Source organism: Metopolophium dirhodum, chromosome 1 (genome assembly GCF_019925205.1).
Source record: "Metopolophium dirhodum isolate CAU chromosome 1, ASM1992520v1, whole genome shotgun sequence".
In the NCBI taxonomy this organism is placed as follows: Eukaryota; Metazoa; Arthropoda; class Insecta; order Hemiptera; family Aphididae; genus Metopolophium; species Metopolophium dirhodum.
In genome coordinates this window covers 99,938,370-99,953,893 of record NC_083560.1, presented here as the reverse complement: position 1 = coordinate 99,953,893, position 15,524 = coordinate 99,938,370, and the positions used below count along the sequence as shown (strand labels likewise).

Here is a 15,524-nt window from a genome sequence, read left to right as displayed (position 1 = left end):
TTTCTACTATAATTAATTCTCTATTAAAATTTATATTTTTCAAGCCAACGCTACACCACTCTAGTCATAATATATACAAAGATTATAATCTTCATAGTTTAGATTCTTTATATTTTAAAAATGTTTGCCTTTTATGTTTAATTACAGCAATATTATTGATTCACAACTTTATAATGCAGTATTGTATATCTTAGAGTCTGTATGTCTGTACATGTGCCATGTTCTGTGTCGGCATTCTAACGAAAAACGGTTTATGTGTGTTGTAGAAAAGTGTGAAAAAAATCCAAAAACATTTTTAAAATGTTCACATTATATGATACACATAAGGGCACATATAGGCTGTAAATATAAATGTAACATGTGTAATGATAAGTATTCGACTAACGGGAACGTTAATCGGCATTAAACACGCAACAATAATGTTTTGCCAAAATAAAATTAATAACAATTTGTTTAATTTTACTGAATCTTTGCAATTCTTCTAATGTAGTTATAAACCAATTATACATTTACTTTAATTTTGAGCGGGGTCATGAGTCAGAATAAAGGTTGACGATCGTGCGATGACTCTGTTTTCTACTGTTCTTCAAGAATATCCAAAAAGTGTATTAAATCTGATCCAATCTGCTAAACATTTATATGAGTAGTAATTCTCTTTACTCTGGTCATTATCCGACATTATACCAGGTATAACATAATTTTTAAGGATATAAACCAATGCTTGTCTACTATCAAATGTTTTTACGCCACTGTACTGTATTATACCGTATAGAACCTATTAAATTGAACACGGGTTATAAAACCATTGTTAATTATGAAACACGAATAATTAAAAAAATGGCCAAAAGTTTGGAAAAAATTTAAAAAAAAACACACAATATTGTTATACTGCTAAATCATAATATAGTATTACTATTGTAAATGGATTTACTCCGTAAATAAATAAATAAAATAAATTATTTTAGATCATTTTTTCGAATCATGCTACCAATTATGATGTACCATAATATTATGTCCATATACCTAGTGACTAGAAATGATTTGATATAAAATATTTTAATTACAATTCATATTTCATCGTAAATTATGTTCTTAAAATATTACATAAATCTTCTTAATACATTTCGAAATAAATTTGGATTTGAGTAACCTTATTATTTGCCAACTAGTTAGTATATCTACTAACTTTTTGTTCTGTAAATGTTAATTAGCAACAAGCCAATAAATATGATATTAAGTCATAATAATGATATAATAATGAAAAATTCTGGTAAAGATTTGGAGACTTACAACTTGACTCTTTTATGTCCAATAAATAAATCAAAAATGAAACTGCCTGTCAAATCTGTCAAATGTAATCATTTGCAGTGTTTTTGACTTGCAAGCTTTCATTTCTTTGAATGAGATAGAACCCACATGGCTGTGCCCTATATGTTCGAAGTCCTGTATCTTGGCTGATTTGAAAATAGACTCTTTCACTTTCGTTTATTATCAATAGTATAAACTTACCTAAAACTTGCGAGGAAGTAGAGCTTGATGCGAATGGTAAATGGAAACCATGTATAATTGAACAGTGATAGTCGTGAAGGTATTTTGGGTACATCTTGTGGCCCTTTAGAAAAAACTATTCTTGAAATTGATTTGGGTAACTCAGATGATGAAGATCTCGGTGATATTGTAAAAACAGTATTACCGATAACAAGTGCAGGGAATTCCAATGGTTCAATAAGATACTAATAATTAAATTAGATAATACGATACGGCTTTTTAAATTTAGTACAAATGATTATATAACATTCAGATATTCAAGTGTTTTTTTTATCGATTGTTAATCATTTAATCAAATAATGTTTAAAATATTGTATGAAAAGCAAAGCAACGGACTTAAAGTTGCGTATTTCGTCGTCATTTGATTTTTCTATTTTTTTTCTACAAAAGCTTCAATTCTATCGAATGGTTAAAGACGTCTATATTGGATTATAGTTTTAACTAATGCATTTTTAATTTCTTGGAGTAACTATAATTTTTTTGATCAAAATCACGATTAAAGTTGCAATGGTTGCCCGACGGGCTATGGCACAAGTGATATAACATGGTAGTTGAAATTGCTCGCAGAACCAGCTGCTTAACTGAGTCTCTATCCGTGAAAATAATATAATTGCTAATGATTTAAAATTTCATATTCACAAACATTTAAGTATTGTGAATTGCGACAACGATATAATATAGTACATAAATATTCTACTACGGTCCACGAGCACTACAGAATTGTTTAATCATGAGAATTAATATTATGAAGACACCAATTCCGTAGCTCGTCGGACAATCATCATATCTTTAATCATGAATCTTATTTGTGAAGATAGATCCAGCCTAGTTCGCTCTTATACCAAAAATGAAAATTAGTTGTCATCAGTTATATTAAGTTGCATTGTATTTTTATTTAATTTTGTATTTACGTTTTTCAATATTATTAATTATCAATTGATGTGTTATTATTAATGACATTTTATAATTTAATTCTTGTGTATGGATTATATTGTATAACTGTAAAAGAAAAATAGTTTTTAATTTGACTCAATAGTATTTTATGTAGAATTAAATTCATTAGAATTTAAATAAAACTTGTATTTATCATTTGAATGCATAACTAATTGTATTTTATTTATTTGTATTCAATATTTATTTTGTAAGTAATTGAAGCAATTTTTTTTATAAGTTGGAGTTGGAAGTATTATGCCAATTTATTTTTTGGGTGGGGGTAGAATATTTCCCTCACCCAACCCTGTTTTAAATAAGATATTATAATTAAGTGGAGGTGCGGGCCCTGATTTTAAATGTCCGACCAGGCCATTTTTTTTAAATCCGCCACTGGTAGGTAACTAAATGTTTGAACACAATATAATATTATTATTATTTATAATAAAAATTATAATAGTAGGTACTTATAATTCTAGTATTATAGTATGTTATAGATATGTGGAATTTTTAGGTGTAATTTTTGTTCTATTTTCAAATAAATCTTCCGTACCAATTTCTTACCTTCTTTAACATTTTTATGTTATGTTTAAATGTAGGATAAATATTTTTTTTAAATATTTTTTCAACCTCATGTGCCATGTTCTGTGTCGGCATTCTAACGAAAGACGGTTTATGTGTGTTGTAGAAAAGTGTGAAAAAAAATCCAAAAACATTTTTAAAATGTTCACATTATATGATACACATAAGGGCACATATAGGCTGTAAATATAAATGTAACATGTGTAATGATAAGTATTCGACTAACGGGAACGTTAATCGGCATAAAACACGCAACAATAATGTTTTGCCAAAATAAAATTAATAACAATTTGTTTAATTTTACTGAATCTTTGCAATTCTTCTAATGTAGTTATAAACCAATTATACATTTACTTTAATTTTGAGCGGGGTCATGAGTCAGAATAAAGGTTGACGATCGTGCGATGACTCTGTTTTCTACTGTTCTTCAAGAATATCCAAAAAGTGTATTAAATCTGATCCAATCTGCTAAACATTTATATGAGTAGTAATTCTCTTTACTCTGGTCATTATCCGACATTATACCAGGTATAACATAATTTTTAAGGATATAAACCAATGCTTGTCTACTATCAAATGTATTTTACGCCACTGTACTGTATTATACCGTATAGAACCTATTAAATTGAACACGGGTTATAAAACCATTGTTAATTATGAAACACGAATAATTAAAAAAATGGCCAAAAGTTTGGAAAAAATTTAAAAAAAACACACAATATTGTTATACTGCTAAATCATAATATAGTATTACTATTGTAAATGGATTTACTCCGTAAATAAATAAATAAAATAAATTATTTTAGATCATTTTTTCGAATCATGCTACCAATTATGATGTACCATAATATTATGTCCATATACCTAGTGACTAGAAATGATTTGATATAAAATATTTTAATTACAATTCATATTTCATCGTAAATTATGTTCTTAAAATATTACATAAATCTTCTTAATACATTTCGAAATAAATTTGGATTTGAGTAACCTTATTATTTGCCAACTAGTTAGTATATCTACTAACTTTTTGTTCTGTAAATGTTAATTAGCAACAAGCCAATAAATATGATATTAAGTCATAATAATGATATAATAATGAAAAATTCTGGTAAAGATTTGGAGACTTACAACTTGACTCTTTTATGTCCAATAAATAAATCAAAAATGAAACTGCCTGTCAAATCTGTCAAATGTAATCATTTGCAGTGTTTTGACTTGCAAGCTTTCATTTCTTTGAATGAGATAGAACCCACATGGCTGTGCCCTATATGTTCGAAGTCCTGTATCTTGGCTGATTTGAAAATAGACTCTTTCCTTTCGTTTATTATCAATAGTATAAACTTACCTAAAACTTGCGAGGAAGTAGAGCTTGATGCGAATGGCAAATGGAAACCATGTATATTGAACAGTGATAGTCGTGAAGGTATTTTGGGTACATCTTGTGGCCCTTTAGAAAAAACTATTCTTGAAATTGATTTGGGTAACTCAGATGATGAAGATCTCGGTGATATTGTAAAAACAGTATTACCGATAACAAGTGCAGGGAATTCCAATGGTTCAATAAGATACTAATAATTAAATTAGATAATACGATACGGCTTTTTAAATTTAGTACAAATGATTATATAACATTCAGATATTCAAGTGTTTTTTTTATCGATTGTTAATCATTTAATCAAATAATGTTTAAAATATTGTATGAAAAGCAAAGCAACGGACTTAAAGTTGCGTATTTCGTCGTCATTTGATTTTTCTATTTTTTTTCTACAAAAGCTTCAATTCTATCGAATGGTTAAAGACGTCTATATTGGATTATAGTTTTAACTAATGCATTTTTAATTTCTTGGAGTAACTATAATTTTTTTGATCAAAATCACGATTAAAGTTGCAATGGTTGCCCGACGGGCTATGGCACAAGTGATATAACATGGTAGTTGAAATTGCTCGCAGAACCAGCTGCTTAACTGAGTCTCTATCCGTGAAAATAATATAATTGCTAATGATTTAAAATTTCATATTCACAAACATTTAAGTATTGTGAATTGCGACAACGATATAATATAGTACATAAATATTCTACTACGGTCCACGAGCACTACAGAATTGTTTAATCATGAGAATTAATATTATGAAGACACCAATTCCGTAGCTCGTCGGACAATCATCATATCTTTAATCATGAATCTTATTTGTGAAGATAGATCCAGCCTAGTTCGCTCTTATACCAAAAATGAAAATTAGTTGTCATCAGTTATATTAAGTTGCATTGTATTTTTATTTAATTTTGTATTTACGTTTTTCAATATTATTAATTATCAATTGATGTGTTATTATTAATGACATTTTATAATTTAATTCTTGTGTATGGATTATATTGTATAACTGTAAAAGAAAAATAGTTTTTAATTTGACTCAATAGTATTTTATGTAGAATTAAATTCATTAGAATTTAAATAAAACTTGTATTTATCATTTGAATGCATAACTAATTGTATTTTATTTATTTGTATTCAATATTTATTTTGTAAGTAATTGAAGCAATTTTTTTTATAAGTTGGAGTTGGAAGTATTATGCCAATTTATTTTTTGGGTGGGGGTAGAATATTTCCCTCACCCAACCCTGTTTTAAATAAGATATTATAATTAAGTGGAGGTGCGGGCCCTGATTTTAAATGTCCGACCAGGCCATTTTTTTTAAATCCGCCACTGGTAGGTAACTAAATGTTTGAACACAATATAATATTATTATTATTTATAATAAAAATTATAATAGTAGGTACTTATAATTCTAGTATTATAGTATGTTATAGATATGTGGAATTTTTAGGTGTAATTTTTGTTCTATTTTCAAATAAATCTTCCGTACCAATTTCTTACCTTCTTTAACATTTTTATGTTATGTTTAAATGTAGGATAAATATTTTTTTTAAATATTTTTTCAACCTCATGTGCCATGTTCTGTGTCGGCATTCTAACGAAAGACGGTTTATGTGTGTTGTAGAAAAGTGTGAAAAAAATCCAAAAACATTTTTAAAATGTTCACATTATATGATACACATAAGGGCACATATAGGCTGTAAATATAAATGTAACATGTGTAATGATAAGTATTCGACTAACGGGAACGTTAATCGGCATAAAACACGCAACAATAATGTTTTGCCAAAATAAAATTAATAACAATTTGTTTAATTTTACTGAATCTTTGCAATTCTTCTAATGTAGTTATAAACCAATTATACATTTACTTTAATTTTGAGCGGGGTCATGAGTCAGAATAAAGGTTGACGATCGTGCGATGACTCTGTTTTCTACTGTTCTTCAAGAATATCCAAAAAGTGTATTAAATCTGATCCAATCTGCTAAACATTTATATGAGTAGTAATTCTCTTTACTCTGGTCATTATCCGACATTATACCAGGTATAACATAATTTTTAAGGATATAAACCAATGCTTGTCTACTATCAAATGTATTTTACGCCACTGTACTGTATTATACCGTATAGAACCTATTAAATTGAACACGGGTTATAAAACCATTGTTAATTATGAAACACGAATAATTAAAAAAATGGCCAAAAGTTTGGAAAAAATTTAAAAAAAACACACAATATTGTTATACTGCTAAATCATAATATAGTATTACTATTGTAAATGGATTTACTCCGTAAATAAATAAATAAAATAAATTATTTTAGATCATTTTTTCGAATCATGCTACCAATTATGATGTACCATAATATTATGTCCATATACCTAGTGACTAGAAATGATTTGATATAAAATATTTTAATTACAATTCATATTTCATCGTAAATTATGTTCTTAAAATATTACATAAATCTTCTTAATACATTTCGAAATAAATTTGGATTTGAGTAACCTTATTATTTGCCAACTAGTTAGTATATCTACTAACTTTTTGTTCTGTAAATGTTAATTAGCAACAAGCCAATAAATATGATATTAAGTCATAATAATGATATAATAATGAAAAATTCTGGTAAAGATTTGGAGACTTACAACTTGACTCTTTTATGTCCAATAAATAAATCAAAAATGAAACTGCCTGTCAAATCTGTCAAATGTAATCATTTGCAGTGTTTTGACTTGCAAGCTTTCATTTCTTTGAATGAGATAGAACCCACATGGCTGTGCCCTATATGTTCGAAGTCCTGTATCTTGGCTGATTTGAAAATAGACTCTTTCCTTTCGTTTATTATCAATAGTATAAACTTACCTAAAACTTGCGAGGAAGTAGAGCTTGATGCGAATGGCAAATGGAAACCATGTATATTGAACAGTGATAGTCGTGAAGGTATTTTGGGTACATCTTGTGGCCCTTTAGAAAAAACTATTCTTGAAATTGATTTGGGTAACTCAGATGATGAAGATCTCGGTGATATTGTAAAAACAGTATTACCGATAACAAGTGCAGGGAATTCCAATGGTTCAATAAGATACTAATAATTAAATTAGATAATACGATACGGCTTTTTAAATTTAGTACAAATGATTATATAACATTCAGATATTCAAGTGTTTTTTTTATCGATTGTTAATCATTTAATCAAATAATGTTTAAAATATTGTATGAAAAGCAAAGCAACGGACTTAAAGTTGCGTATTTCGTCGTCATTTGATTTTTCTATTTTTTTTCTACAAAAGCTTCAATTCTATCGAATGGTTAAAGACGTCTATATTGGATTATAGTTTTAACTAATGCATTTTTAATTTCTTGGAGTAACTATAATTTTTTTGATCAAAATCACGATTAAAGTTGCAATGGTTGCCCGACGGGCTATGGCACAAGTGATATAACATGGTAGTTGAAATTGCTCGCAGAACCAGCTGCTTAACTGAGTCTCTATCCGTGAAAATAATATAATTGCTAATGATTTAAAATTTCATATTCACAAACATTTAAGTATTGTGAATTGCGACAACGATATAATATAGTACATAAATATTCTACTACGGTCCACGAGCACTACAGAATTGTTTAATCATGAGAATTAATATTATGAAGACACCAATTCCGTAGCTCGTCGGACAATCATCATATCTTTAATCATGAATCTTATTTGTGAAGATAGATCCAGCCTAGTTCGCTCTTATACCAAAAATGAAAATTAGTTGTCATCAGTTATATTAAGTTGCATTGTATTTTTATTTAATTTTGTATTTACGTTTTTCAATATTATTAATTATCAATTGATGTGTTATTATTAATGACATTTTATAATTTAATTCTTGTGTATGGATTATATTGTATAACTGTAAAAGAAAAATAGTTTTTAATTTGACTCAATAGTATTTTATGTAGAATTAAATTCATTAGAATTTAAATAAAACTTGTATTTATCATTTGAATGCATAACTAATTGTATTTTATTTATTTGTATTCAATATTTATTTTGTAAGTAATTGAAGCAATTTTTTTTATAAGTTGGAGTTGGAAGTATTATGCCAATTTATTTTTTGGGTGGGGGTAGAATATTTCCCTCACCCAACCCTGTTTTAAATAAGATATTATAATTAAGTGGAGGTGCGGGCCCTGATTTTAAATGTCCGACCAGGCCATTTTTTTTAAATCCGCCACTGGTAGGTAACTAAATGTTTGAACACAATATAATATTATTATTATTTATAATAAAAATTATAATAGTAGGTACTTATAATTCTAGTATTATAGTATGTTATAGATATGTGGAATTTTTAGGTGTAATTTTTGTTCTATTTTCAAATAAATCTTCCGTACCAATTTCTTACCTTCTTTAACATTTTTATGTTATGTTTAAATGTAGGATAAATATTTTTTTTAAATATTTTTTCAACCTCATGTGCCATGTTCTGTGTCGGCATTCTAACGAAAGACGGTTTATGTGTGTTGTAGAAAAGTGTGAAAAAAATCCAAAAACATTTTTAAAATGTTCACATTATATGATACACATAAGGGCACATATAGGCTGTAAATATAAATGTAACATGTGTAATGATAAGTATTCGACTAACGGGAACGTTAATCGGCATAAAACACGCAACAATAATGTTTTGCCAAAATAAAATTAATAACAATTTGTTTAATTTTACTGAATCTTTGCAATTCTTCTAATGTAGTTATAAACCAATTATACATTTACTTTAATTTTGAGCGGGGTCATGAGTCAGAATAAAGGTTGACGATCGTGCGATGACTCTGTTTTCTACTGTTCTTCAAGAATATCCAAAAAGTGTATTAAATCTGATCCAATCTGCTAAACATTTATATGAGTAGTAATTCTCTTTACTCTGGTCATTATCCGACATTATACCAGGTATAACATAATTTTTAAGGATATAAACCAATGCTTGTCTACTATCAAATGTATTTTACGCCACTGTACTGTATTATACCGTATAGAACCTATTAAATTGAACACGGGTTATAAAACCATTGTTAATTATGAAACACGAATAATTAAAAAAATGGCCAAAAGTTTGGAAAAAATTTAAAAAAAACACACAATATTGTTATACTGCTAAATCATAATATAGTATTACTATTGTAAATGGATTTACTCCGTAAATAAATAAATAAAATAAATTATTTTAGATCATTTTTTCGAATCATGCTACCAATTATGATGTACCATAATATTATGTCCATATACCTAGTGACTAGAAATGATTTGATATAAAATATTTTAATTACAATTCATATTTCATCGTAAATTATGTTCTTAAAATATTACATAAATCTTCTTAATACATTTCGAAATAAATTTGGATTTGAGTAACCTTATTATTTGCCAACTAGTTAGTATATCTACTAACTTTTTGTTCTGTAAATGTTAATTAGCAACAAGCCAATAAATATGATATTAAGTCATAATAATGATATAATAATGAAAAATTCTGGTAAAGATTTGGAGACTTACAACTTGACTCTTTTATGTCCAATAAATAAATCAAAAATGAAACTGCCTGTCAAATCTGTCAAATGTAATCATTTGCAGTGTTTTGACTTGCAAGCTTTCATTTCTTTGAATGAGATAGAACCCACATGGCTGTGCCCTATATGTTCGAAGTCCTGTATCTTGGCTGATTTGAAAATAGACTCTTTCCTTTCGTTTATTATCAATAGTATAAACTTACCTAAAACTTGCGAGGAAGTAGAGCTTGATGCGAATGGCAAATGGAAACCATGTATATTGAACAGTGATAGTCGTGAAGGTATTTTGGGTACATCTTGTGGCCCTTTAGAAAAAACTATTCTTGAAATTGATTTGGGTAACTCAGATGATGAAGATCTCGGTGATATTGTAAAAACAGTATTACCGATAACAAGTGCAGGGAATTCCAATGGTTCAATAAGATACTAATAATTAAATTAGATAATACGATACGGCTTTTTAAATTTAGTACAAATGATTATATAACATTCAGATATTCAAGTGTTTTTTTTATCGATTGTTAATCATTTAATCAAATAATGTTTAAAATATTGTATGAAAAGCAAAGCAACGGACTTAAAGTTGCGTATTTCGTCGTCATTTGATTTTTCTATTTTTTTTCTACAAAAGCTTCAATTCTATCGAATGGTTAAAGACGTCTATATTGGATTATAGTTTTAACTAATGCATTTTTAATTTCTTGGAGTAACTATAATTTTTTTGATCAAAATCACGATTAAAGTTGCAATGGTTGCCCGACGGGCTATGGCACAAGTGATATAACATGGTAGTTGAAATTGCTCGCAGAACCAGCTGCTTAACTGAGTCTCTATCCGTGAAAATAATATAATTGCTAATGATTTAAAATTTCATATTCACAAACATTTAAGTATTGTGAATTGCGACAACGATATAATATAGTACATAAATATTCTACTACGGTCCACGAGCACTACAGAATTGTTTAATCATGAGAATTAATATTATGAAGACACCAATTCCGTAGCTCGTCGGACAATCATCATATCTTTAATCATGAATCTTATTTGTGAAGATAGATCCAGCCTAGTTCGCTCTTATACCAAAAATGAAAATTAGTTGTCATCAGTTATATTAAGTTGCATTGTATTTTTATTTAATTTTGTATTTACGTTTTTCAATATTATTAATTATCAATTGATGTGTTATTATTAATGACATTTTATAATTTAATTCTTGTGTATGGATTATATTGTATAACTGTAAAAGAAAAATAGTTTTTAATTTGACTCAATAGTATTTTATGTAGAATTAAATTCATTAGAATTTAAATAAAACTTGTATTTATCATTTGAATGCATAACTAATTGTATTTTATTTATTTGTATTCAATATTTATTTTGTAAGTAATTGAAGCAATTTTTTTTATAAGTTGGAGTTGGAAGTATTATGCCAATTTATTTTTTGGGTGGGGGTAGAATATTTCCCTCACCCAACCCTGTTTTAAATAAGATATTATAATTAAGTGGAGGTGCGGGCCCTGATTTTAAATGTCCGACCAGGCCATTTTTTTTAAATCCGCCACTGGTAGGTAACTAAATGTTTGAACACAATATAATATTATTATTATTTATAATAAAAATTATAATAGTAGGTACTTATAATTCTAGTATTATAGTATGTTATAGATATGTGGAATTTTTAGGTGTAATTTTTGTTCTATTTTCAAATAAATCTTCCGTACCAATTTCTTACCTTCTTTAACATTTTTATGTTATGTTTAAATGTAGGATAAATATTTTTTTTAAATATTTTTTCAACCTCATGTGCCATGTTCTGTGTCGGCATTCTAACGAAAGACGGTTTATGTGTGTTGTAGAAAAGTGTGAAAAAAATCCAAAAACATTTTTAAAATGTTCACATTATATGATACACATAAGGGCACATATAGGCTGTAAATATAAATGTAACATGTGTAATGATAAGTATTCGACTAACGGGAACGTTAATCGGCATAAAACACGCAACAATAATGTTTTGCCAAAATAAAATTAATAACAATTTGTTTAATTTTACTGAATCTTTGCAATTCTTCTAATGTAGTTATAAACCAATTATACATTTACTTTAATTTTGAGCGGGGTCATGAGTCAGAATAAAGGTTGACGATCGTGCGATGACTCTGTTTTCTACTGTTCTTCAAGAATATCCAAAAAGTGTATTAAATCTGATCCAATCTGCTAAACATTTATATGAGTAGTAATTCTCTTTACTCTGGTCATTATCCGACATTATACCAGGTATAACATAATTTTTAAGGATATAAACCAATGCTTGTCTACTATCAAATGTATTTTACGCCACTGTACTGTATTATACCGTATAGAACCTATTAAATTGAACACGGGTTATAAAACCATTGTTAATTATGAAACACGAATAATTAAAAAAATGGCCAAAAGTTTGGAAAAAATTTAAAAAAAACACACAATATTGTTATACTGCTAAATCATAATATAGTATTACTATTGTAAATGGATTTACTCCGTAAATAAATAAATAAAATAAATTATTTTAGATCATTTTTTCGAATCATGCTACCAATTATGATGTACCATAATATTATGTCCATATACCTAGTGACTAGAAATGATTTGATATAAAATATTTTAATTACAATTCATATTTCATCGTAAATTATGTTCTTAAAATATTACATAAATCTTCTTAATACATTTCGAAATAAATTTGGATTTGAGTAACCTTATTATTTGCCAACTAGTTAGTATATCTACTAACTTTTTGTTCTGTAAATGTTAATTAGCAACAAGCCAATAAATATGATATTAAGTCATAATAATGATATAATAATGAAAAATTCTGGTAAAGATTTGGAGACTTACAACTTGACTCTTTTATGTCCAATAAATAAATCAAAAATGAAACTGCCTGTCAAATCTGTCAAATGTAATCATTTGCAGTGTTTTGACTTGCAAGCTTTCATTTCTTTGAATGAGATAGAACCCACATGGCTGTGCCCTATATGTTCGAAGTCCTGTATCTTGGCTGATTTGAAAATAGACTCTTTCCTTTCGTTTATTATCAATAGTATAAACTTACCTAAAACTTGCGAGGAAGTAGAGCTTGATGCGAATGGTAAATGGAAACCATGTATATTGAACAGTGATAGTCGTGAAGGTATTTTGGGTACATCTTGTGGCCCTTTAGAAAAAACTATTCTTGAAATTGATTTGGGTAACTCAGATGATGAAGATCTCGGTGATATTGTAAAAACAGTATTACCGATAACAAGTGCAGGGAATTCCAATGGTTCAATAAGATACTAATAATTAAATTAGATAATACGATACGGCTTTTTAAATTTAGTACAAATGATTATATAACATTCAGATATTCAAGTGTTTTTTTTATCGATTGTTAATCATTTAATCAAATAATGTTTAAAATATTGTATGAAAAGCAAAGCAACGGACTTAAAGTTGCGTATTTCGTCGTCATTTGATTTTTCTATTTTTTTTCTACAAAAGCTTCAATTCTATCGAATGGTTAAAGACGTCTATATTGGATTATAGTTTTAACTAATGCATTTTTAATTTCTTGGAGTAACTATAATTTTTTTGATCAAAATCACGATTAAAGTTGCAATGGTTGCCCGACGGGCTATGGCACAAGTGATATAACATGGTAGTTGAAATTGCTCGCAGAACCAGCTGCTTAACTGAGTCTCTATCCGTGAAAATAATATAATTGCTAATGATTTAAAATTTCATATTCACAAACATTTAAGTATTGTGAATTGCGACAACGATATAATATAGTACATAAATATTCTACTACGGTCCACGAGCACTACAGAATTGTTTAATCATGAGAATTAATATTATGAAGACACCAATTCCGTAGCTCGTCGGACAATCATCATATCTTTAATCATGAATCTTATTTGTGAAGATAGATCCAGCCTAGTTCGCTCTTATACCAAAAATGAAAATTAGTTGTCATCAGTTATATTAAGTTGCATTGTATTTTTATTTAATTTTGTATTTACGTTTTTCAATATTATTAATTATCAATTGATGTGTTATTATTAATGACATTTTATAATTTAATTCTTGTGTATGGATTATATTGTATAACTGTAAAAGAAAAATAGTTTTTAATTTGACTCAATAGTATTTTATGTAGAATTAAATTCATTAGAATTTAAATAAAACTTGTATTTATCATTTGAATGCATAACTAATTGTATTTTATTTATTTGTATTCAATATTTATTTTGTAAGTAATTGAAGCAATTTTTTTTATAAGTTGGAGTTGGAAGTATTATGCCAATTTATTTTTTGGGTGGGGGTAGAATATTTCCCTCACCCAACCCTGTTTTAAATAAGATATTATAATTAAGTGGAGGTGCGGGCCCTGATTTTAAATGTCCGACCAGGCCATTTTTTTTAAATCCGCCACTGGTAGGTAACTAAATGTTTGAACACAATATAATATTATTATTATTTATAATAAAAATTATAATAGTAGGTACTTATAATTCTAGTATTATAGTATGTTATAGATATGTGGAATTTTTAGGTGTAATTTTTGTTCTATTTTCAAATAAATCTTCCGTACCAATTTCTTACCTTCTTTAACATTTTTATGTTATGTTTAAATGTAGGATAAATATTTTTTTTAAATATTTTTTCAACCTCATGTGCCATGTTCTGTGTCGGCATTCTAACGAAAGACGGTTTATGTGTGTTGTAGAAAAGTGTGAAAAAAATCCAAAAACATTTTTAAAATGTTCACATTATATGATACACATAAGGGCACATATAGGCTGTAAATATAAATGTAACATGTGTAATGATAAGTATTCGACTAACGGGAACGTTAATCGGCATAAAACACGCAACAATAATGTTTTGCCAAAATAAAATTAATAACAATTTGTTTAATTTTACTGAATCTTTGCAATTCTTCTAATGTAGTTATAAACCAATTATACATTTACTTTAATTTTGAGCGGGGTCATGAGTCAGAATAAAGGTTGACGATCGTGCGATGACTCTGTTTTCTACTGTTCTTCAAGAATATCCAAAAAGTGTATTAAATCTGATCCAATCTGCTAAACATTTATATGAGTAGTAATTCTCTTTACTCTGGTCATTATCCGACATTATACCAGGTATAACATAATTTTTAAGGATATAAACCAATGCTTGTCTACTATCAAATGTATTATACGCCACTGTACTGTATTATATCGTATAGAACCTATTAAATTGAACACGGGTTATAAAACCATTGTTAATTATGAAACACGAATAATTAAAAAAATGGCCAAAAGTTTGGAAAAAATTTAAAAAAAACACACAATATTGTTATACTGCTAAATCATAATATAGTATTACTATTGTAAATGGATTTACTCCGTAAATAAATAAATAAAATAAATTATTTTAGATCATTTTTTCGAATCATGCTACCAATTATGATGTACCATAATATTATGTCCATATACCTAGTGACTAGA

At 27.5% G+C, this 15,524-nt stretch overlaps 4 protein-coding genes across 4 annotated transcripts; all 4 read left to right on the top strand.

Moving 5' to 3' along the window:
• Positions 1-4,158: 4,158 nt before the first annotated feature.
• Positions 4,159-4,635, top strand: LOC132948584 (uncharacterized). The gene has a single exon (XM_061019116.1). It carries the CDS (start codon positions 4,159-4,161, stop codon positions 4,633-4,635), a length of 477 nt encoding a protein of 158 aa, XP_060875099.1.
• Positions 4,636-7,055: 2,420 nt separating this feature from the next.
• LOC132948574 (uncharacterized) lies at positions 7,056-7,532 on the top strand. Its single transcript, XM_061019104.1, has one exon. The coding sequence runs from the start codon at positions 7,056-7,058 to the stop codon at positions 7,530-7,532; it is 477 nt and encodes a 158-aa protein (XP_060875087.1).
• A 2,420-nt stretch (positions 7,533-9,952) lies between these two features.
• LOC132948566 (uncharacterized) lies at positions 9,953-10,429 on the top strand. The gene has a single exon (XM_061019093.1). It carries the CDS (start codon positions 9,953-9,955, stop codon positions 10,427-10,429), a length of 477 nt encoding a protein of 158 aa, XP_060875076.1.
• A 2,420-nt stretch (positions 10,430-12,849) lies between these two features.
• LOC132948561 (uncharacterized) lies at positions 12,850-13,326 on the top strand. Its single transcript, XM_061019079.1, has one exon. The coding sequence runs from the start codon at positions 12,850-12,852 to the stop codon at positions 13,324-13,326; it is 477 nt and encodes a 158-aa protein (XP_060875062.1).
• The last annotated feature ends 2,198 nt before the right edge of the window (positions 13,327-15,524 follow it).